General features: G+C 43.0%; 1 protein-coding gene across 1 annotated transcript in view; it reads left to right on the top strand.

The window, feature by feature from the left end:
* The window catches only part of SLC27A2 (solute carrier family 27 member 2), a 237274-nt gene that overhangs the window by 144821 nt on the left and 69533 nt on the right, over positions 1-22920 (top strand). The window contains exon 5 of the mRNA XM_030189601.1: positions 11014-11208. Within this exon, the coding sequence (XP_030045461.1) occupies positions 11014-11208 (195 nt within the window). The remainder of the gene's footprint in view (positions 1-11013; positions 11209-22920) is intronic.

The following is a 22920-nucleotide window of genomic DNA, read 5'->3' as shown; positions in this document are numbered from 1 at the left end:
TCATCCGCAAATAGGCAAACTTTACCTTCTAACCCTTCGGCAATGTCACTCACAAATATATTGAACAGAGTCGGCCCCAGCACCGGTCCCTGAGGCACTCCACTACTCACCTTTCCCTCCTCCGAGCGAACTCCATTTACCACCACCCTCTGTCGTCTGTCCGTCAACCAGTTCCTAATCCAGTTCACCACTTCGGGACCTATCTTCAGCCCATCTAGTTTATTTAAGAGCCTCCTGTGGGGAGCCGTGTCAAAAGCTTTGCTAAAATCTAAGTAGATTACGTCTATAGCACGTCGATGATTCAGTTCTCTAGTTACCCAATCAAACAATTCAATGAGATTCGTTTGGCACGATTTCCCTCTGGTAAAACCATGTTGTCTCGGATCTTGCAACTTATTGGCTTCCAGGAAATTCACTATCCTTTCCTTCAGCATGGCTTCCATTACTTTTCCAATAACTGAAGTGAGGCTTACCGGCCTGTAGTTTCCAGCTTCTTCCCTATCACCACTTTTGTGAAGAAGGACCACCTCCGCCGTTCTCCAGTCCCTCGGAACCTCTCCCGTCTCCAAGGATTTATTAAACAAATGTATGCAATAACTTGCTGAAGTGGATATTTGGAGACAATTGGAGCTCGAGGGCTGTGTTAGAATAGTCCTGCTTCGAGCAAAACCAGTCGTTGACATGATGCATGCCACTCGCTACTGTAATATGCCGTATACTGATTAAGCCCATCAAACATATAAACGGCGAGTGACCGTACTCACTCGCAAATGCGCAGTAGACTTCCCTCTCTGTCTCGCCCCCGCGTCAATATGTGATGACGGGGGGGGGGGGGGCCGGACAGAGAGGGAAACTGCGCGAAGGGGAGGGAACCGCCGAGGTCGCCACCGCTCCCCCTCTCCCCCTGAGGTTGCCGCCACTGGTACCCCCCCTCCCCCGGAGTCGCCACCGCCACTCCTCCACCCGGCCCGTCTCTTCACTATTCAACTTACATCTCCGGAGCAGGCAGATCAGCTGAGCTGCCGTTGGCCTTCCTTCCCTGCCTGTGTCCCCCCTCGCCGACGTTACGGGCCACAGGCAGAGAAGGAAGGCTGACGGGAGCTCAGCTGATCTGCCTGCTCCGGAGATGTAAGTTGAATAGCGAAGAGACGGGCTGGCGGCAACTTGGGGGGGAGCACCGGCAGCAGCGACCTCGGGGGGAGGGGGAGGGGCCGGCGGCGACCTCGGGGGGGAGGGGGCAGCGCCGACCCAATAGCCTGTTTTAACGGGCTCAACGGCTAGTACCTCCATATTCCACTGGGATTTGCAACGTCTTCATGAGGAGTCGGGCTCTTCCATCTCTCCACAGGAAGTGCCTGAGAAGTTTATTCAACTTCCTTTCATCTGACATTTTCAAATACAACGGCAATAACTGAAATACATACAACCATCTTGGTATAATGAACATATTATACAATGCTATTCACCCCAACAAAGAGATAGGCAGCCCCCCCCCCCCCCCGACACGCCTGCAGCCTAAGCTGTGTTTCCTGTAATAAATGTTGTATGTTTATTCTGTATAGGCATGTAAGATCTGCCGGGATATGTACTCCTAGATATTTAAGCACTCCTGGTGCCCAACTGAGAGGGAAATCCCCTAGCCATTGTTCTTGAATATCAGGCGTCATCGCCAAAGCTTGCGATTTACTAAGGTTTAACTTAAATCCTGAATGCTGCCCAAATTCTTGCAAGCACACTAATAACGAATCTAAAGATTGATGCAGGGCAGACAACATCACCAGCAGATCATCTGCATATGCTAATGTTTGAACCTGTTGTCCAGCTGCTGTCACCCCCTTAATATTTTTTGACGACGTGAGTCTTCGCAAAAGGAGCTCTAATGAAAGTACAAAGAGTAGAGGGGAAAGTGGACACTCCTTCCTAGTACCCCATGTTATCGGGAACACAGCTTCCTTGATACCATTCACCAGTTAACAGGCTGTGGGCTCATAATACAAAGACTTTAATGCTTCTAAGTACCAACCCTAGAACCCCATATAAGACAAGGTATGAAATAAATAATCCCACTTTACTCTGTCAAATGCTTTTTCTGCATCTAAACTTAATGCCATAGATGGCAATTTGCTGTCTTGACAGTTAGCGATCGCTAGTAGCAATCATCTAACATTAAGTACTGATTGATGTCGTTGTATAAACCCCACCTGCTCTGGTCCTATGAGTCTATGGAAAAGTGAGGCCAAATGTTCTGCTAGAATCTTAGATAACAACTTAATGTCCACATTCAGAAGCGTTATTGGTCTGTAAGACTCTACCTTCTCACTTGACTTTCCCGGTTTTGGCAATAATGTTATTAAAGCAGTGTTAGCATATGGGGGGAAATGACATTGAGTGATCACGTCCTCATAATAGTCCAACAACACACGCAAGGCCTCTGGAGGCAAGATTTTATAGTATTCTCCTGCAAATCCATCTGGTCCTGGGGCGGAATGTAGCTTTAAAGCCTTGACCGCTGCTTGCAATTCGGACAATTGGAGAGGGGCATTAAGAGATTCTAGTTCTGCCATGGTCAGCTTAGGTAGACCTGTCTTGTCTAAATAATTTGTCAAATATTGCTCAGTTAATGGGGCCTCTGCAGCATAAAGAGAAGAGAAATATGTAGTGAGTAAATGTGCTATTTTATCTCTGCTATTTGTTAAATTACCAGATGGGTCCTGCAATGCAGCTATTGCCCGCGACCCTCCCCAATTTTTAATTGACTGTGCCAGCAATCGACCAGGATGGCTACCAAATCTCTGCAGATGATACTTACGAAATAATAAAGAATGAGTTTCTTTCTCATGCAATAGAGTGTTTAGTGCAACTTGGGTAGCTTTCAAGTTCTCCAGGGTTGTTGGGGTAGATTTCTGATTGTGGGCTCGTTTAGCTTTTTTTGAGTTTATCGTCTAATTGCACTATACCAGCTGCCAGCCTCTTTTGACGGGCATGTACATATGCTATTATGTCCCCCCTTAGGACCGCTTTAGACGCTGACCAGTACAAAGTCGGCTGATGCACATGCATCGCATTATTACGACCATTTCTCCTGAACATATTTCTGAAAATGGGGGTCTGCATACAAGTATGAAGAATATCTCCATCCTGGGCCACTGTTTTTATCGGCCACCGTTTCAAAATCTATCCACATTAAAGAGTGGTCAGAGATCACAGATATCACCAAAACAGGGAAGATAGGGTATCCTGATAGTGAGGTTGCAAAAGAGACCGTAGTAGATCAGGTGTCCTTAAATAAAAATCAGACAAAACATTGCAAATTAATACTGTCAAGTATTGAGCAAGATGTAAATAGGAACAACAAACATAGTTTGAAATGTCTATATGTGAATGCCAGGAGCCTAAGAAATAAAGATGGGAGAGTTAGAATATATTGTACTAAATGAAAAAATTAGATATAATAGGCATCTCTGAGACCTGGTGGAAGGAGGATAACCAATGGGACACTATCATACCAGGGTACAAATTATATTATAGTGATAGGGTGGATCAAATTGGTGTAGGGGTAGCACTGTCTGTGAAGGAGAGCCTTGATTCAAATAGATTGAAAATTCTGCAGGAAACAAAACACTTCTTGGAATCACTGTGGATTGAAATTCCATGTGTAAAGGGGAAAAGGATAGTGATAGGAGTGTACTACCGTCCACCTGGCCAGGATGAACAGACAGATGCAGAAATGTTAAAGGAAATTAGGGACGCAAACAAACTGGGCAACACAATAATAATGGGTGATTTCAATTACCCCGATACTGACTGGGTAAATGTAACATTTGGGCACGCGAGGGAGGTAAAATTCCTTGATGAAATCAAGGACTGCTTTATGGAGCAGCTGGTACAGGAGCCGACGAGAGAAGGAAAAATTCTAGACCCAGTCCTTAGTGGAGCACATGATCTGGTGCGGGAGGTAATGGTGCTGGGGCCGCTGGACAACAGTGATCATAATATGATCGGATTTGATATTAGCTTTGAAGTAAGTATAAATAGGAAATCAAATACATTAGCGTTTAACTTTAAAAAAGGAGACTATGATAAAATGAGAAGAACAGTGAAAAAAAACAGTGTGTTTCCTTTTTCTCCTACTTATAGGCTTACATTGATAGCCCACTTGTGTACAAAATTTGAAAAGAAACTTCATTTTTGTACTTTCTCTTACAGTCAGCATTACATTCAACATTACATCATAAGGTCAGTAAATTCTAAATTTTGTGTTACATCTAATTAATTTTTACCAGCACTTACTTAATGATGCTCTTAGATGTGTTCTTATGATATACATTTTTTCAGACAAAATGCTCTTCTGCTGTTTGCCTAATTCATATTATTTTATATACATATATATTTATACACCTTGTTTGCTTTTTGCATGTATACAATTTTTTATATAATCTACTTATGTATGCATTATTTTGCTCTGTTGTTTTATAATCTTTTGCATATTTATTTTTGCTGTTATATTTTTTTTTCTTCATCTCTATGTTTACTGTATGTTTTGTAGACTCCTGAAGCAGGAACGTAGGCGCCAAAACACAGCTGCTGTGTCAAGTCGTTTTTGATGTTTTTCAATAAAGACTCTTAACTACCTATACGTCTCCTTCATTGTTTGAGAAAGAGCCAACACCCCCTACTCCTTCTCTGCTCTGATTGACCTGTGTAGGGTTCAAGTACACCTCCAACTTTTGTGTGGGTTTTCCCCCTCTCCCTTGAACCATTCCAGCACAGATCCCACAAAGCCACAAACAGCTGAACGCTGTAATAACTGCCGATGATCAATGGTGTCAAAAGTAGCCAACACATCAAGAAACACCATAAAATAACTAGTATATTTATGCAGTCCCTGATGAACTTCATCTAACGTGGCTGCTGTCAACCCCTCCATGCTGTGCACCCTACAGAATCCATACCGAAATGGATCAGCATATTACCCCCTGCAACAGATGTTCCTCAAGTTGATGAAATACCACCCTTTCAGCAATGTTCACCAACATCTATACCACCGAACCACAATGTCTTAATTTTTTGTTTGTTCAGTTTTAGAAGGTAGTTACGTAGTAGAAGATAATATATTGTCATATCCTCAAACTTTTTAAAAAACTGGACACAAAAGAAAAATATCGTCCGCATAAGACCAAATAGTAAACCCAATCTCTGAAAGAGTATAGCCAAGGGAACTAAAATAGATATTGAGCAGTGATGGTGATAAAGGTAAACCCTGTGGCATACCACAGCCAGGATTCCAGCTAGATGACCTGCCATTTATACGTTTCACACTATATAATCTGTTGCTCAAAAATTGTTCAAACCAGCTAAGCACTTTATCTGACAAACCTAGTTCAGCCAATTTATAAAGAAGTAGTTAATAGTGTCAAAAGCCGTAGTTATGTTGAAGCGTAACAAAACAATTTGTTGACCTCTACAAAGAAAATATTGTATCTTTGAAACAAGAACAGTCAATAACATTTCCATACTATGACAAGGCCTAAAACCGTGCTGAGATTCATGTAAAACATTTTATGATTCTGTAAAGTTCTGAAGCTGGTCATTTACTGTAAACTGCAAAAGCATGACCATCCAAGGAATTTTTGCTATTGGATGACAGTTTTCAACTTTGGTCAAATCTCTGCTCCTATAGATATTGGTAAAGGAACAATTTCAGACAAATTAACAGGATAATAACCTGTTTGTAGTGTTATATTAAAAAAAATTCTGTAAGCCAAGCCAAAATATTCAGAGGCACTTCTTTCAGCAGATAGGATGGCCAAACATCCAGAAAACATGACTTCATTGAAAGGTTAATCAGAGTCTTCTTTTTTACTGACTCTAAGGAGATCCTCATAAAGCACTCCCATATTCTAGCACCAGGATATTGTGTATATGATCATATGAAGGTTGAACCTCCGAAAATGACTAATTTTATTTACTTTATCTTGAGCAAACTGTGTCAGATCATCAGCAGTAGTTGTATTGCTTCTGAGATCATTAATAAGGAGTTTGTGGAGCTCATTTTTGAAAGAGAAAAACATCCAAAAAGTGTCATAAAATACTATTTGGACGGATTTCTTTTCAAAATGCCCAAATCAGTATTTTCAAAATACCATGCAATCCAACATCCTTCTGTAACACCAAATATCTATTCTCTTCTCATTTCCATTATCCATGATGTTTTGTAAGCCACATTGCGCCTGCAAAGAGGTGGGAAAATGTGGGATACAAGTGCATTAAATAAATAAAAATAAAAATATTTTGCAGATGTTTATCTATACATTTCATCCACAATGCATCCAAATCACAAGGGGGTGTGTTGGGGCATTTAAAAGGTGGGATTCTGGTGGGATTAGGCCGCGCCTAACACTTGAATGTTTTACAGCCATAGTGGAACAAAGCGAAAACAGCTAGGGCGAAAACTTCAATGTTTTGGTCTAGATCACTTTTTATAGTGAATAAGGCACAAAAAGGTGCCCTAAATGACCAGAAGACCACTGGAGGAAATCAGGGATGACCCCCACTTACTGACCCCCTCCCACCCCACAAAAAAGTGAATGAAAATAGTACTCACCAGCCTGAATGACAGCCCCAGATGTTATAGCTAGGTCCATTAGATCAGCACAGAGGTCCCTGGAGTTGTGTAGTGGTGTGTGCAGTACACTTGTAGACAGGTGGACCCAGGCCCATACTTCCCCCAACCTGTTAAAGTTGTGGTGGAAACTGTGAGCCCTCTCAAACTAACTAAAAACCCACTGTACCTGCATATAGGTGCCCCCTTCACCAATAAGGGCTATATGTAGTGGTGTACAGTTGGGGGTAGTGGGTTTTGGGGGGCTCAGTATACAAGATAAAGGAGCAATGGTGAGATGTGTTCCTATGAGCATTTATATGAAGTCCACAGCAGTGCCCCATAGGGTGCCCTATTGCTCTCCTGAGATGTCTGAGGGACCAATCTGCTAAAAAAAACGCCGGCCTATCCTACATCCCAGTGGCTTGATTTTCTAAATTTTTCATTTGCACTTTTTTTCTCAAAAATGGCCTGAAAAAGTAAACGTAGAGATCACAAAAGCTTGTTACAAATGGTATTTTTGAGAAAAAAAATATTTTGTGGTTTTGAAAATGGCCACATTTCCTATTCAGATTTTGGAAGTTTAGCACAAACCCCCGGATTCTCTATAGCGTGCCTAGCATTCTGTGCCAAAATCCAAGTGTATTCTATAACAATGTGCATAACTTAATTGGCTTAACAAGCCAATTAGCATTGTTAACATCACTTGAGCAATAATGAGCACTAATTGGCAATAATTAGAATTTATGCGCACAACTCCCTAAGCTTATTTGCAATGCACTGCACCTAAATTTTAATGTGCACAGGCAAAAAGGGGTGTGGTTATGAGCAGGGAAATGGGCACATCATGGGTGTACCAAAATTTACACACGTTGTTATAGAATACGGCTTCTGCACCTAAATCTATGTGCTGGGATTTACACCATGTTTTCATTGGTGTAAATGGATGCACGTAGTTTTAGGTACTAAGTGTATTCTTTATACCATGCCTAAATCTAGGCGCTGCTTATAGAATACACTTAGGCGGAAATGTTTTCCATGCCGATTTTTTTTAAGCACCATATATGGAATCTAGCCCAAAACGTCTAAAGTCTGAGTTTGATGTCACATCAAAAATGCCCCTCTGTGTTTGTCAGATTTTCAAAAAAAAAATTTTAAGTATTTAAGTATTTTTTGCTTGAGTAATTTGAAATGTATACTTCTTCACTCCTTTTCTCCAAATTAAATAATCCTAATTATCCCTGGTTTTCTTCCAGATTTGCTCCAATCTCCTACAAGATCATTTTGTCAGCACTAGTGCTTCATTAAACCAAGTATTATTAATGTTTCTAAACTTTTTATCTTTAAAAGGGGCAATATCATCTAAAACATTACTTACTACACTGTCCCAAGTATTAATATCAAAAAGTTGGGAATCAGATCCTAATCTAGAGGAAATCATTTGCCAAAAAATAGCTGGATCAACCTTTTTTTTCTTCGTAACTTGGTAGGATATTGCTTAGATGATTTTAGATTTATGTCAAAAATTTTCAAAAAAAAATAATGGTGACCAAATTTAAAGGTTCCAAATGCAAATGGTCTAATGATATATTTTGTGAGGTCCCAGAATAAGCTACAAAATGTAATGTATACACTTTTTCATGTGTAGGTGAGAGTGAATCAAAGGATAAATTTAAAGAGTTTAAAAACTGAAAAAATTGCAGCACACTAGGATCAGTTGAACCCTCAAGATGTAAATTAAGACCTCTCAAGATCACTTTGAATGGGCCGTGTCAGCATTGCCGCGCGGCTTAGTAAATAGGGGCACAATTTGTAAAATGTACAGAACAATAAGAAATCTTCTCAAACAATTTTTATTGAGCAGCTTGCCAGCTTTTAGGGGATCTGTATATCAACAATAAACCCAATCAGTCTGTCTTAGATTGATAAATTGACAAATCATCAATGCTAAAACTTCATCACAATTCTTATCAATCAAAAAAATCTCTATAAGGGCCCCTTTTACCAAGCTGTGGTAAAAGAGGCCCTGCAGTAGTGTTGGCACGTAGATTTGCTGCATGCCAAGGCTTCTTTTACTGCAGTGGGTAAAAGGCAAAAAAAAAGAAATGGCTTTGCGGTAAGTGCACACTTGCCACATGGCCATTTCTGGGAGGGGGGGGGGATCCCTTAAAGCCACCTATTTAGGAGACAGTAAGGGCTCCTGCGCTAACCCAGCAGTAACTGGGCAGCGCACTGTGTTTCCCAATTACTGCTGGGTAAGCTCGCACTGGAAATGGTGCACACTGGGGGGCGGCACTACCACCAGCTCCTGCAGAAAGCTGGCAGTAGTGCCAGATTTTCACGTGACGACGCTACGGTAGCTCTACCGTGGCATTGTTAAAGGGCCCGTAAATCAGAGCAAGCCCTCCTCCTCTCTTCGACAATTAACAGCTTTAAAACTAGGGGGATAAACTGATAAAATGTATGGTGAACTAGGATTAGGAATCCAAGTTTCTGTAATAAAAACCAAGCCTGAAGAGAAGTCTATTATAAAATCCCTAATTACATGAGGTTTTCCACGTATTGACCTAGCATTAAATTACAAACACTCCCATTGCCTCATAATCAAAAGGAATATCTATATCAGACTTAAAAGGAACCCTAATAAGGGCCTGATATTGGGATTGTTTCATTTTACATCTGGATTTCCTCCTATTTGAACCCTGAACTACAGGAATCAATTGATAACACACGGTTGGACAATCTATCACATTATCCAAATTCGTAAAATTAAGAACAGTCAATTTAGGTTGACAAGGTCTGCTGGGCGATAAAGAAATATAACCACTGCTAACGCCTTCCTGAATCCCCCCCCCCCCCCCCCCCCCCCCACACACACACACACACACCAGACCTAAACAAAGCACCAAAAGGATGCTTAACCAATGCATTTTTTTTCTTTAAAAAAAAAAAACTACGAAAAACTGATTTCAAAAAAACAGAATACTTTCAAGTCTTATGAGATTATCTCAGGCAATCCTGCTGTGCCAAGATGCTGGGCAAAGGCACATGCTAAAGTGAGCTCCTTTGGCTTGTGCCTTAGGCGACACACTGCTAGGCACCACAGTTAAATCCCCACAGCGTCTGATGAATTGAACAATGGGTGGAACAAGCTCCCACGTCCAGTCTCAAGCTAGTCCAAAGTGATGGCAGATGACAAGGACAAGTGGATAGTGCAAATAGAAGTTGCTGTAACAATGATAAAGTCTGGATTCAAGCCAGCTACAAACAGCTCCAGATGGCACTCTTGTCAGGAGAGGCAGATAACAATAGTTGTGCTGACTTAAAATTTAAATGCCTATGGAATCTGACATATTGAGCTATAGGTGCATGTGTTTTAATAACTTTGAATAGTTGGGAAGTGGCGTGCTTGGAGAGTACCCTGAAGCAGTTGTTCTGGTGTGAATATCTGTCACCAAATAGGAAAGATGAAACAAAAAAGTGAGGAGAATGGATGAGGATACCAACTGTTTTATATTTATTCACTTAAAAAATTCACTTAAAAAATTACATGTGCATATGTAATTTTTTAAGTGAATTTTTTAAGTGAATAAATATAAAACAGTTGGTATCCTCATCCATTCTCCTCACTTTTTTGTTTCATCTTCACGGTGTCGTGAGGATTTTTTACCTCCTTCTTTGCCTTCACCAAATAGGAAAGAACATGGGTGAAAATATGGAAGAAGGATGGGGACCCAGTGAAAGGGTGACATGAGAGTGTGGACAAGTACTTTGTTCTGGGAAAATAGGTGCCGAGACTCATGCTGAGCAAACTGTAGGTGGGGTGGGGGGTAAGCAGGACTTGCTTTCAGCCATTACCTTATGACCTGGCATAGTTCTACCTGGAAGATGGCTGCTCTATAAAATAAAAAAAAATAAAAAGAGAAAAACATATCAAAACATTTAAAAACAAAAATAATTACAAAATACAATAAATAATTAGAAATAATAATAAATAAACTATCCTTAAAAAACAATTATACAAAAATAGAGTGAGTTACATTTAAAATGCACATAAGGAGACACATACCTATGATTAAAGAACTGCATCTAAAACATATGTGAGGACAGTATAATAGTTATTAACAATAAATATTAAGAATATTCATGTATTTTTATTGACACATTGTGCAACCTCCAGGGTTATTCTTTATTCCATCCCAGTCATCTCCACTTTTCCTATTCTATTATTTTTCTGCAAAGAGATTTTTCTTCTGGTTTTCTTGCCCCTGTAGGGTCATAAGCTCAGGTTTAGGAACCACTGATCTGGCAGGATTATAATATTTTTTTAAGTTTATTGAATGTAAACATTAACCAGTCATTTCTTCATGTTAAGCCTTTACTTCTGTTGTCTTTTCTTGTTAACATTGCAGAGAGACAGTGACCGGGATCACAGCGTCAGGTTGGCATTAGGAAATGGATTGAGGGGTGACGTGTGGAAGGAGTTTCTCAATAGATTTGGGGACATTAAAATCTATGAATTTTATGCTGCAACTGAAGGAAATGTAGGATTTATCAACTATACTCAGAAAATTGGTGCGGTAGGACGAATGAACTACTTACACAATGTAAGAAAATCACAAGTTCTTTACAACTGAATACATTTCAAATGTCCTTCAATAGTTAATAAAATAATGTTTATACAAGTGTGGCAAGTATGTTACAAAAACAAGCTACACACTGAACTGAAGGATAAATTTTTCTACTGTCCAGTGATTTGTGTAAGGATATGAAGACTTTTATATTAGTTACATTGTGCTGCCTAAACAGTACGATTCAGAATGTATTTAAGTAGGAGATTGTTCATATAAACTACATATTCAAGGTAAAAGAGCAATTGTAGATATATTCAAAAAGTAATTGAGAATAAGAAACCAAAAAACCTTCATTACATAAGTGATAAGAACATAAGCGTTGCCATACTGGGAAAGACCGAAGGTCCATGAAACCCAGTATCTTGTTTACAACAGTGGCCAATCCAAATCACAAGTACCTGGAAAGATCCCAGAACAGTGAAACAGATTTTATTCTGGTTATCCTAGAAATAAGCAGTTGATTTTCCCAAGTCCATCTTAATAATGACTTATAGACTTTTCTTTTAGGAAATTAGCCAAACATTTTTTAAACCCTGCTAAGTTAACTGCTTTTACCACATTCTCTAGCAACAGATTCCAGTGTAGCGAAGATACTTACCTGTAGCAGGTATTCTCTGAAGACAGCAAGCTGATTATTCTCACACATGGGTCGACGTCCGCGTCGGCCTGGGAACCGGCATTTTGCCATAGCAAAAACAAAAAACTTTGCTAGAGTCTTCTGGCGCGCGTACCTCAATTAAGTCTAAAAGCATAACAGATAACTCTAAGGGGAGGTGGGTGGGACTGTGAGAATAATCAGCCTGCTGTCCTTGGAGAATACCTGCTACAGGTAAGTATCTTTGCTTTCTCCGAGGACAAGCAGGCTGCATTATTCTCACACGTGGGGTATCCCTAGCATCCAGGCTTTCCCAAAACAATAAACATTGGTCAATTGGGCCTCGCAATGGAGAGGACATAACGTGGGTTGACCAGAAAACTATATACAGCTAGCTGAGAGTGCAGCCTGGAACAGAATAAAAACGGGCCTAGAGGGGTGGAGTTGGATTCTAAATCCCAAACAGATTCTGCAGCATTGACTGCCTGAACCGATTGTCACGTCAGGTATCCTGCTCAAGACAGTAATGTGAGGTGAATGTGTGGACTGAAGACCACGTTGCAACTTTACAAATCTTTTCAATGGAGGCTGACTTTAAATGAGCCACTGACGCAGCCATGGCTCTGACACGATGAGCCATGACATGGCCCTCCAAATTCTGCCCAGCTTGGGCATAAGTGAAGGATATGCAATCTGCTAGCCAATTGGAGATTGTGCGTTTTCTGATGGCGACTCCCTTCCTGTTGAGATCAAAAGCAACAAACAATTGGGCGGACTGTCTGAAGGGCTTCGTCCGCTCCATGTAAAAGGCCAGTGCTCTTTTGCAGTCCAAGGTGTGCAAGCTGCTTTCGCTGGGGTGGGCATGAGGACGGGGAAAAAATGTTGGCAAGACAGTCGACTGGTTCAGATGGAACTCTGACACCACCTTCAACAGGAACTTAGGGTGCGTGCGGAGGACTATTCTGTATAAGGTGCATCCACTACTAAGGCCTGAAGCTCACTGATCTTACGAGCTGAAGTAACAGCCACTAAGAAAATGACCTTCCAGGTCAAGTACTTCAGATGGCAGGAATTCAGTGGCTTGAAAGGAGCTTTCATCTGGGTGAGAACGACATTGAGATCCCATGACACTGGTGGAGGTTTGACAGGGGGCTTTGACAAAAGCAAACCTCCTCATGAAGTGAATAACTAAAGGCTGTCCAGAGATAGGCTTACCCTCTACACTCCGATGATAAGCACTAATTGCACTGAGGTGAACCCTTACGGAGTTGGTCTTGAGACCAGACTCTGACAAGTGTAGAAGGTATTCAAGCAGGGTCTGTGTAGGACAAGAGATAGCATCTAGAGACTTGCTATCGCACCAGACAGCAAACCTCCTCCATTTAAAAGAGTAACACCTCTTTGTGGAATCTTTCCTGGAAGCAAGCAAGACTCAGGAGACACCCTCTGAAAGACCCAAGGAGACAAATTCTAAGTTCTCAACATCCAGGCCGTGAGAGCCAGAGACTGGAGGGTTGGGATGTAGAAGCGACCCCTCATCCTCAGTGATGAGGGTTGGAAACACTCCACTCTCCACGGTTCTTCAGAGGACAACTGCAGAAGAAGAGGGAACCAAATCTGACGCGGCCAGAAGGATGCAATTAGAATCATAGTTCCGCTGTCTTGCTTGAGTTTCAGCAAAGTCTTCCCTACTAGAGGTATGGGCGGATACGCATACAGAAAGCCTGTTCCCCAATGTAAGGAGAAAGGCATCTGAACGCTAGTCTGTCGTGGGCCTGAAGCCTGGAACAGAACTGAGGGACCTTGTTATTGATTTGAGTGGCAAAAAGATCCACCAAGGGGGTGCACCATGCTCAGAAGATCTTGCAGGCTGCACCTATATTCAACGACCACAATCGTGAGGTTTGCATTACCGTGCTCAGCCTTTTGGCCAGACACCTGCCAGATAGTAGCTTAGAGAAACATGCCATGACAGCATGCCCAAAGTCACATCTGGACAGGTTTCCTGACACAGGGCGAGATCCGGTGCCCCCTGCTTGTTGGTGTTTGAATCAAGGTGATTTGGTTGGACAGCCGATCTCTGAAAGCCTTCAGAGCGTTCCAGATCACTCGTAGTTCCAGGAGGTTGATCTGAAGACCTATTTCCTTAAAGGACCAGGCTCCCTGAGTGTGAAGCCCATCTATATGAGCTCCCCACCCCAGTAGGGATGCATCCGTTGTCAGCACTTTTTGTGGCTGAGGAATTTGGAATGATTGTCACATGGTCAAATTGGATCGGATTGTTCACCACTGAAGAGAATTCCGAAAGTCGGTGGACAGTTGGATCACATCCTCTAGATTCCCCGCAGCTTGATACCACTGGGAAGCTAGGGTCCATTGAGCTGATCTCATATGTAGATGTGGCCATGGGTGATACATGAACTGTGGAGGCCATGTGCCCCAAAAGTCTCAACATCTGCTGAGCTCTGACCTACTGAGATGCTCGAACTGTGGACTCCAGGACCGGAGGTTGTCTGCCCTTGTCTCATGGAGAGAATCCCGAGCTGTTTTCTTGTAACATAGTGCTCCATGAACGCCAATTTCTGAACAGGAGTGAGATGGAATAATTTATTACGAACCCCAGGACTCTAGCACTTATCATTTCTATAGTGCTACTAGACGTACACAGCGCTGTACACTTGAACAGGAAGAGGACGTCCCTGCTCGACAGAGCTTACAATCCAGATTAGGACAGACAAACGGACAAACAAGAGATAAGGGAATATTAAAGTGAGGATGATAAAATAAGGGTTCTGAACAAGTGAATAAGGGTTAGGAGTTAAAAGCAGCATCAAAAAGGTGACTTTTAGCTTAGATTTAAAGACGGCCAGCATATGGTGCAGCAGATAAAGGAACAGAGTCTGGAGTTAGCGGTGGAGGAGAAGGGTGCAGATAAGAGAGGTTTACCCAGTGATGGAGTTCCCGGGGAGGATGTAGTGAGAGATGACAGTGTAGAGATACTGAGGAGCTGCGGAGTGAATGCCTTGTAAGTCAATAAGAGGAGTCTGAACTGTATGCGGAAACGGATAGGAAACCAGTGAAGTGACTTGAAGAGAGGGGCGAATATGAGCATAACGACACTGGCAGAATATTAGTCATGCAACAGAATTTTGAACAGATTGAAGAGGAGAGAGATGGCTAAGTGGGAGACCTGTGAGAAGCAAGTTGCAATAGTCTCTAAGCAAGAGGTGATAAGAGTGTGGATGAGGGTTCTGGTAGTGTGCTCAGAAAGGAAAGGGTGAATTTTGGTGATATTATAGAGAAAGAAACTACAGGTTTTAGCAGTCTGCTGATATGTGCAGAGAAGGAGAGGAGGAGTCGAAGATGACCCCAAGGTTACGGAGCTGATGAGACAGGAAGGATGAGAGTGTTATGCACAGAAACAGAGAATGGGGGAGGAGGAGAGGGTTGGTTTAGGTGGAAAGATAAGAAGCTCAGTCTTGGTCATGTTTAGTTTCAGATGGCGCTGAGACATCCAGGCAGCAATGTCAGACAGGCAGGCTGATACTTTGGCCTGGATTCTGCTGAGATTTGTGGCATGGAGAGGTAGATCTGGGAGTCATCAGCGTAAAGATGATACTGAAATCCATGGGATGAGATCAGAGTACCAAAGGGAAGAAGTAGAGATGGAGAAAAGAAGAGGTCCCAGGACCAGATCCCTGATGTACACCAACTGACAGTGGGATAGAAGTAGAGGAGGATCCTCTAGAGTATACACTAAAGGTACGCTGGGAGAGATAAGAAGAAAACCAGGAAGCCCCAGTTGAAGATTGAAGAGGATGTAAAGCAAGAAACTGAGAAGCATAAGAGCCGAGGGATCATTAGCATGAATGTTAAAATCCCCAAGAATGAGGGAAGGAGACGAAAGTTCAAGAAAGAAGGAAAGCCAGGCATCAAAGTAAGTGAGAAAGGAAGAAAGGGACTTATCAGGGGGTCGATAAATGACTGCTACTCGGAGAAGCAGAGGAGCAAATAGACGGATGGAGTGGACTTCGAAGGAAGAAAAATAGTTAGACTGAGGTGGAAGAAGAGGTTGAAATCTACAAGACGGTGAAAGTAGTAGCCCGACACCACCTCTGCGGCCAACCGGGCAAGGAGTATGGGAGAAAGGATAACCTCCATGGCATAGGGCTGCGACTGAAGCAGAGTCTTCAGGGTAAAGCCAAGTTTCAGTTAGGGCAAGCAGATGGAGAGTACGAGAGATAAAGAGGTAATGGATGTAGGAAAGTTTGTTACAGACAGAGTGGGCATTCCACTGAGCGCAAAGGAAAGACAGCGAAGAAGGGGGGAGGAGAGGAACAGAAATTAGATTGGAGAACTGAAAAAATTAAAAACACAATCCAGGAAACTCGAACGCACATGGAAAAAAAATAAAGAGACGAACACACAGTTAACGCATGGAAACAATAGAAAGAAAATATAATTACGCAATAAGACAGAATAAAGGGCATACTACCAAACCAAAATAGGACTGGACTACAAAGACATGAAGAAATTATACCAACTCATGAACAAACTGTTAGACACAAATCCGGTCACAACATCCAATAGCGACATCCCATCTGCAGACAATCTTGCCAACTACTTCACTCAAAAAATCTCAAATTTACGCAAAACTCTACCTCAGGACAGCACGGATATTGAAAACTTCATCAGTGGCTTGGACCCAACCCATGGTGAATACCCAGCGGACCGAATCTGGTCAAATTTTGCTCTCCTCACCACCGAGACAATAACCCAGGCGATTAAGAGGTTCTCCAATACCCACTTTCAACTGGATACCTGCCCCAGCTACCTAATAAAATCCACCTTCTGCCGCTTCATAGTAGACCTTACATCCCACTTAAACTACATGCTTCAACAAGGTCTCTTCCCTAAAGAAATAGGTAACATCCTACTCACCCGTTGTGGCAATCACTTTGAATATTTTTGGTTGCACGCAAAAAAAGTCATCATCGACTTGAAACCCCCCCATGGCTATTAGTTTTTTAATTATTTTTTATATATCTTAAATATTCAAAACACTGTTCATGCATCAATTTTTTCTTCAATCACAGTCTTACAAACAGTGCCTCAATACACTCAATACACAGTATTGCTAACATCAGCAATACTGGACCGGGCCCGATTTAAAAATATAGTTACCCAATCCCATGCTGACACGTCAGTGCCAAAGCCTGCTGGCCAACTGTCTCCTGAATCAGCTGGCAACCACGTCAGCTGATTAGTGTCGATTTGAAACACATCATCGTTCAATGATGAAATAGTGGACTCGTGCAAAGACTGAACATATACTTAATATCAACTCTCCTTGAACATGAGCACCTAGATCCAAAACCTTTACATATGCTCTGCAGTGGGTGCTTCCAATTTGAGCGATGTAATACACGACTTGTGTTCACTTGCAATTCAGGCGTCTGTCGGTTTTACCAATGTATAATTTGTCACATGGACATCGTAGGGCATAAATTACATGATCAGACTGGCATGTAGTTGAGTGTCTCAATTTATACATCTTGCCATCCACCGGATTGCAGTAGCTGTTACATTCAACCATAACGTTGCAAAAGCTACATGATCCACAAGGTTTGTGTGCTCCATTAGTCGCCTCTGCTCTGGGTACTATGTCCACGGGACACAACATCTCTTTTAAATTGCGTTCTCTTGAAAAAGCTATTTGAAGATCGGAATTTCTGAAGACGTCATGCGCTTGGATAATGTCCCAGTTTCTGCGGATGATATTGGCCACCTCTTCCCCACCCCTGCTGATATCTGACCACAAACGTCTCTTTGCGATCCGTATGATCATCCAGGGATCCACTGGAATTCATCAATAAGAGATCTCTGTTGTTGTACCTGGCTCTGGTGTAAGATTTCTTTAATACTCCGGAAGGGTATCCACGTTTGTACAGAGATTGTGCCAGGCCTTTGGCTTGTTGTTTAAAGTCAACGGTGTTGGTACATATCCTTCTATATCTCAAAATTGCGAGAATGGAAGACTGTTTTTTAATGACCGGGGGTGACAACTGGAATATTGTAGTATAGTGTTTTTATCTGTAGGTTTTTTGTACACTTTTGTAATAAATGCACCCCTTCTGAGTTCAATATCTACATCCAAAAAATTTATTTGAGTTGTTGAACATTCACTTGTGAATTGCAAAGCTGGATTTAATGAATTCAACCAGTTAACAAACTGTCGTAATGAGTCACTGTCACCGCTCCATAATATGAAAATGTCATCAATAAAGCGTTTCCAGAGTAAGACTGAATTCTTCCTGTTTATAATTTGCATGTTCCCACCAATTACTCTGACCTCATCCTCCCCAGACTGCTCTTTACACAGTCTAGGAATTAACAAACTCCATAATCAGAAGGACTCGCTGAGATATAAGAAGATAGTTTATTACAATTTCACCAATCTCACCAACAGTAGTACAGGCAAATCAGGTATTCATATGGTTGAGCAGCATTACACGACACGTCCTCTCTGGCCTTCTGGAGTCTTCTGAAGTCTTCTGATCTAATACCCCTCAGACTGCTCCTTATATACTATTTCAACCCCATTCATTCCAGTAGACCCTAGCTTTCTCACCAGAGCTCTTGGCCCTTATCAGTTGATCAAAATGACTCCACATGTTATCAAGCTATAAGTATAAACAAGGTATGCTCAGAGCGCATCTTGTGAGATGACTTCACATGTTCCCCAAACCTTCCCCTAGCCCCCTCCTTTGGATGTTCTCACCCCGGGGTACTATCTCTACATAACCAAAACAATCTTGTTCATGACGTCTTGTAGGTGCCAGTCTCCTTACTATCTACAGAGTAGATTCCCCCCCCCCCCCCCCCGACCATATGTCAGCTCTCTGAGCACTTACTTCAGCATTTGTTACAGTAAAATGTAACTGTGTCAAAGGTGATCTCTAATTCTTACAGGTCTAGCTCTTAGCCTGAGCCCTGAGCCATTGACCTGTATTTCAAGCAAGTGACAGTATATTTCTTCATTCCATTGGTGATCATCAAGCAGGTCTTCTCAAACGGGCCATATATAGATTTGCCACCGACGGGGCAAACGACGCCCCCATGACTACTCCTGAAATTTGCTGAAAATATTCATACTGGAATAGAAAAAAGTTCCTGCACAATGCTAATTCAGCTATTTCAACCAGAAATTCAGTAGGTATTTCAACAGGTCTTGGGCGAGATTCCAGGGTCGATCTGATGACTTTGTAGTGCCTCATTCTGAGGAATGTACGTGTACAAAGATTTTACGTCCAAGGTAACCATCTGTACGTTTTCATCAGGTTGAACAGGCACCTCATCAAGGATGGTAAGAAAATGTGTAGTGTCTTTAAGATATGACGGGGTCATGATAACCAGGAGTTTTAGGAAATAGTCCACGAAGATGGACAGGGGCTCCAACAGGGATCCTCTAAGTGACAAAATGGGACGTCCAAGCGGTCGATCCAAACTTTTGTGGATTTTAGGAAGCATGTATAGTACTGGAGTCTTGGTATGTTTAGAGTTTAAGAATATCCATTCTTTTTTCATTAAAAATCCTGATTCTAAACCCTCAGAGGTCACTACTTTGATAGTGTCCTGTAGTTCAACTGTCGGGTCTCCGACTATTCTTTGATAAACATCAGTAGCTGATAATTGTGTTAGTACTTCTTCTAAATATGCTTCTTTATCTAACACCACGATTGCACCTCCTTTATCAGCTTTCTTTATGATGATAGAGCTGTCAACTGCCAAACCATACAGGTCTTTCTCTGCCTGGTTAACACCAGGTTTACATGCCCATTATTGTGCACTGAGAGGCCCTTTTACTAAGTGGTGGTAAGCCGCTCAGCAATCCAGAACTACTGCCAGCCCAATGCGGGCACTGGTGGTAGTTCACCTACAGTACACAACAATTCCAGCACTAGCAACAATATTTGAAAACTTTCTGCAGGGGCTTACTGCTGGGTTAGTGCAGGAGCCCTCAGTGGGTGGTGGTAAGTGCTCCCCCTCTCATGCCCACACAGTAAGAGCAATCTTACCATATGTTGGTCCTTTCTTGGCCTTTTTAACCGCTGTGGTAAAGAGGGCCTCAGCGCATGGCAAAAATGGCCACTAGCACAGGACCTTTACCACAACTTAATGAAAGGGCCCCTGAATGCTCAAATGGTTTTGGCATGGGTATTAACTCATTCTGAAACCATTTCTGCAGATTGCATTTAAATACATGTTAATGTGATCATTATTCACCCCACAGCCATGCTAAAATAAAAAAAAGTTTCTCATGTGCATTTATCTTTTCTTTAACTTTTCACCAGGACCAGGGCAACATAAAAGGGTTAGTTGAGAGGACCAGTATCTAGCGGTACCCCTTCCCTCTCTCCAACCCGCCTACCATGCCCCAGACTGCTTTGTTCAGTGGCCTCAACCTACCCTAACACCTCCTGTACCCAGCTTAAAAATTCATGCCTGACCCGACCCAAAACCTCTCCACAAAAAAATGCCCTAGTGGTCCAGTGGACACCCAGTACCCCTCCTGACTTGACCTCCCCTATTATAAAAAAAAATGCCCTGGTGGTCTAGGGACCCCTCCCCCTTAAGTTCCAAAAAAGATCCTTGGTAGTTTAGCAAGACCCCTGCCCACCCCAAGCCTATCCCCATGCCCCCGTACCTCAGAAGAGGCAAGAATGATGCCCATTCACTCCTGCCTTCGAGTGTTGCCATCTGCAAAATGCATCCCGCTAGCACAGATGCTTACGCCTACTCTCAAGCAGGTGTAAATACCTACACGTAGGTTATAAACTACATGTTTACATATTACCTACACAAACTTCCGCCTACGTTCCACTTTAACTCCACCCTTGTACACGCCTACCGGTAAAGTACAGGCTACTCAGCAAGTCTATGGGGGGAATGCTTAGTATGTACAGTATGGCCCATTAATGGAGGTTGCTAAAGCTACACAACTACTGCATGACAACTGACCAGAAAACCACAAATATGGATATTGTGTTTCACTGTTCTTCCTTAATTATCCTGATCTTGGCCACAAATAGTATTTATTTTGCTTGCATCCACAATCCCATGGCAGCCCATCACCAGCCTCTCAAATAAGACAGTTACACCTGTGCAGCCTGAGGGTCAATTTCAGTCGCATGATTCACAACCAGTTTCTTATCAGGGGTCTCCTCTTATCTGTTCTCTCTTTGGTAGGACACTCTGGGGCAGATGCACTAAGCTAAATGAGCCTTTAATGACTCTCCAACGAGGAAAATTTGATCCGTTGCATGCATCAAAGGGCTTTTACCAAGGAAGCCAGCAGCTAACGAAAACGGAATGGAGATGAGCAATTAGTGTGAAACCCCCATTGAAACGACATGCACTAACCTTTTCCGATTGCCTTTACGCAGGAAAAAGGCAGGAAACTAACGACAGGTCTGGACCACTCGTTAGGACAGCTCTGTGCCAGGAAAAATCATTAAGAGAAAAACTAAACAAAATTTGAGCCATCCAGCGCATTAGCAGAGCTAAAAGCGCTGTGATTGGTCCAAGGACGTCAGGAAAAACATAAATAAATAAAATAAAAAAAAGGGTCGGGAGGGGGCAAGGGCGCTCATCAGGAGCGTCCTGTACGGAGGCCCTTGCCCCCCCCCCCCCCCCCCGCTGCCTCCCCACTTTCCGCCGCTCCCCCCCACCCCGAAAAGCAAAATTCGAGCAGCCCCTGCCCCCGCCCTTCATCACTAATCTCTCACTCAGCTACCGCCTCCGACATCCTCCGTCCTGTGCCCGCCCCCTTTTGGGGTCGTCGCCGCCATTCCCCTCCTCCATCGGGCCCCCTCCCTCTTACGGGCCCGTGCAGGCCTCTCTCCCTCTGTCCGAAGGCGCTGCAGGGCAAGAAGAAAGCCTGATGCCTGCCTTCGCCCAGATTCGATGGCGCGTCTTTCTCCTGCTGGGGGCCCGCCCTGTCTGAGCGGTTACTACGTAGATTACTGACGTCAGACAAGGGCGGGCCCAGCAGGAGAAAGACGCGCCATCGAAGCTGGGCGAAGGCAGGCATCAGGCTTTCTTCTTGCCCGTGCAGCGCCTTCGGACAGAGGAGAGAGGCGCTGCACGGGCTCGGTAAGAGGGAGGGGGGCCCGATGGAGGAGGGGAATGGCGGCGACGACCCCAAACGGGGGCGGGGCACAGGACGGAGGATGTCGGGAGGCGGAGCTGAGGTGAAGAGAGTAGTGAGGAAGGGAGGGGGGCAGGGGCTGCTCGAATTTTGCTTTTCGGGGTGGGGGGAACGGCGGAAAGTGGGGAGCAGGGCTGCTTGAATTTTGCTTTTTCGGGGTGGGGGGAGCGGCGGAAAGTGGGGAGCAGCGGGGGGGGGGGGCAAGGCCGGTCCGTACAGGACGCTCCTGATGAGCGCCCTTGCCCCCTCCGACCCTTTTTTTTTCTTTTGTTGTTGATTGGGAGCCATGTGCTTGTGATTTGACTGTGTTTTAACTGTTTGTGGCATGCGCAGAGCAGCTAACATAACGCTTGGCTGCTCTGCGCATGATTTGGGGGCCGATTAACGATGTGTATGTGATTCTTTGATACATTGTACGTTTCTATACCGATCTGAGCATGTGTGACTTTTTTTTTGGTGCATTCTTCGTTTTTAAAAAATCGTTAGGGCCTTTAACGATTTTGATTTTTTTACGTTTGCTTGATGCATCTACCCCTCTGTTTTAGAAAATAATGTAATGGAGCTACCAGGAGCCTATTCAAATACATCACTGGGTATGAGAGAAATTAATTCAAAAAAGGAGAAAGATAAAGAAAATAGGTCAGGCAACACAACACTTTTATTGTAACAATACCTATAGTTCACCTCTATATGTTATTAGAAGGGGCACTTCTTTCTAAAGGTACATGAAACGATAATTCTACAGGGTATTGATACAGGGGTCCTTTTAATAAGGTGTGCTGAAAAATGGCCTGCGCTGTGCACCTGCAAAAAAGGCCTTTTTTTTTTAGCTGAAAATGGATGTGCGGCAAAATAAAATTGGTGCATGTCCATTTTGGGC

The sequence above is a fragment of the Microcaecilia unicolor genome, chromosome 1, assembly GCF_901765095.1.
Source record: "Microcaecilia unicolor chromosome 1, aMicUni1.1, whole genome shotgun sequence".
NCBI lineage: Eukaryota > Metazoa > Chordata > Amphibia > Gymnophiona > Siphonopidae > Microcaecilia > Microcaecilia unicolor.
The sequence above is the reverse complement of the archived record's forward strand: the minus strand, read 5'-3'. Positions and strand labels throughout refer to the sequence as shown.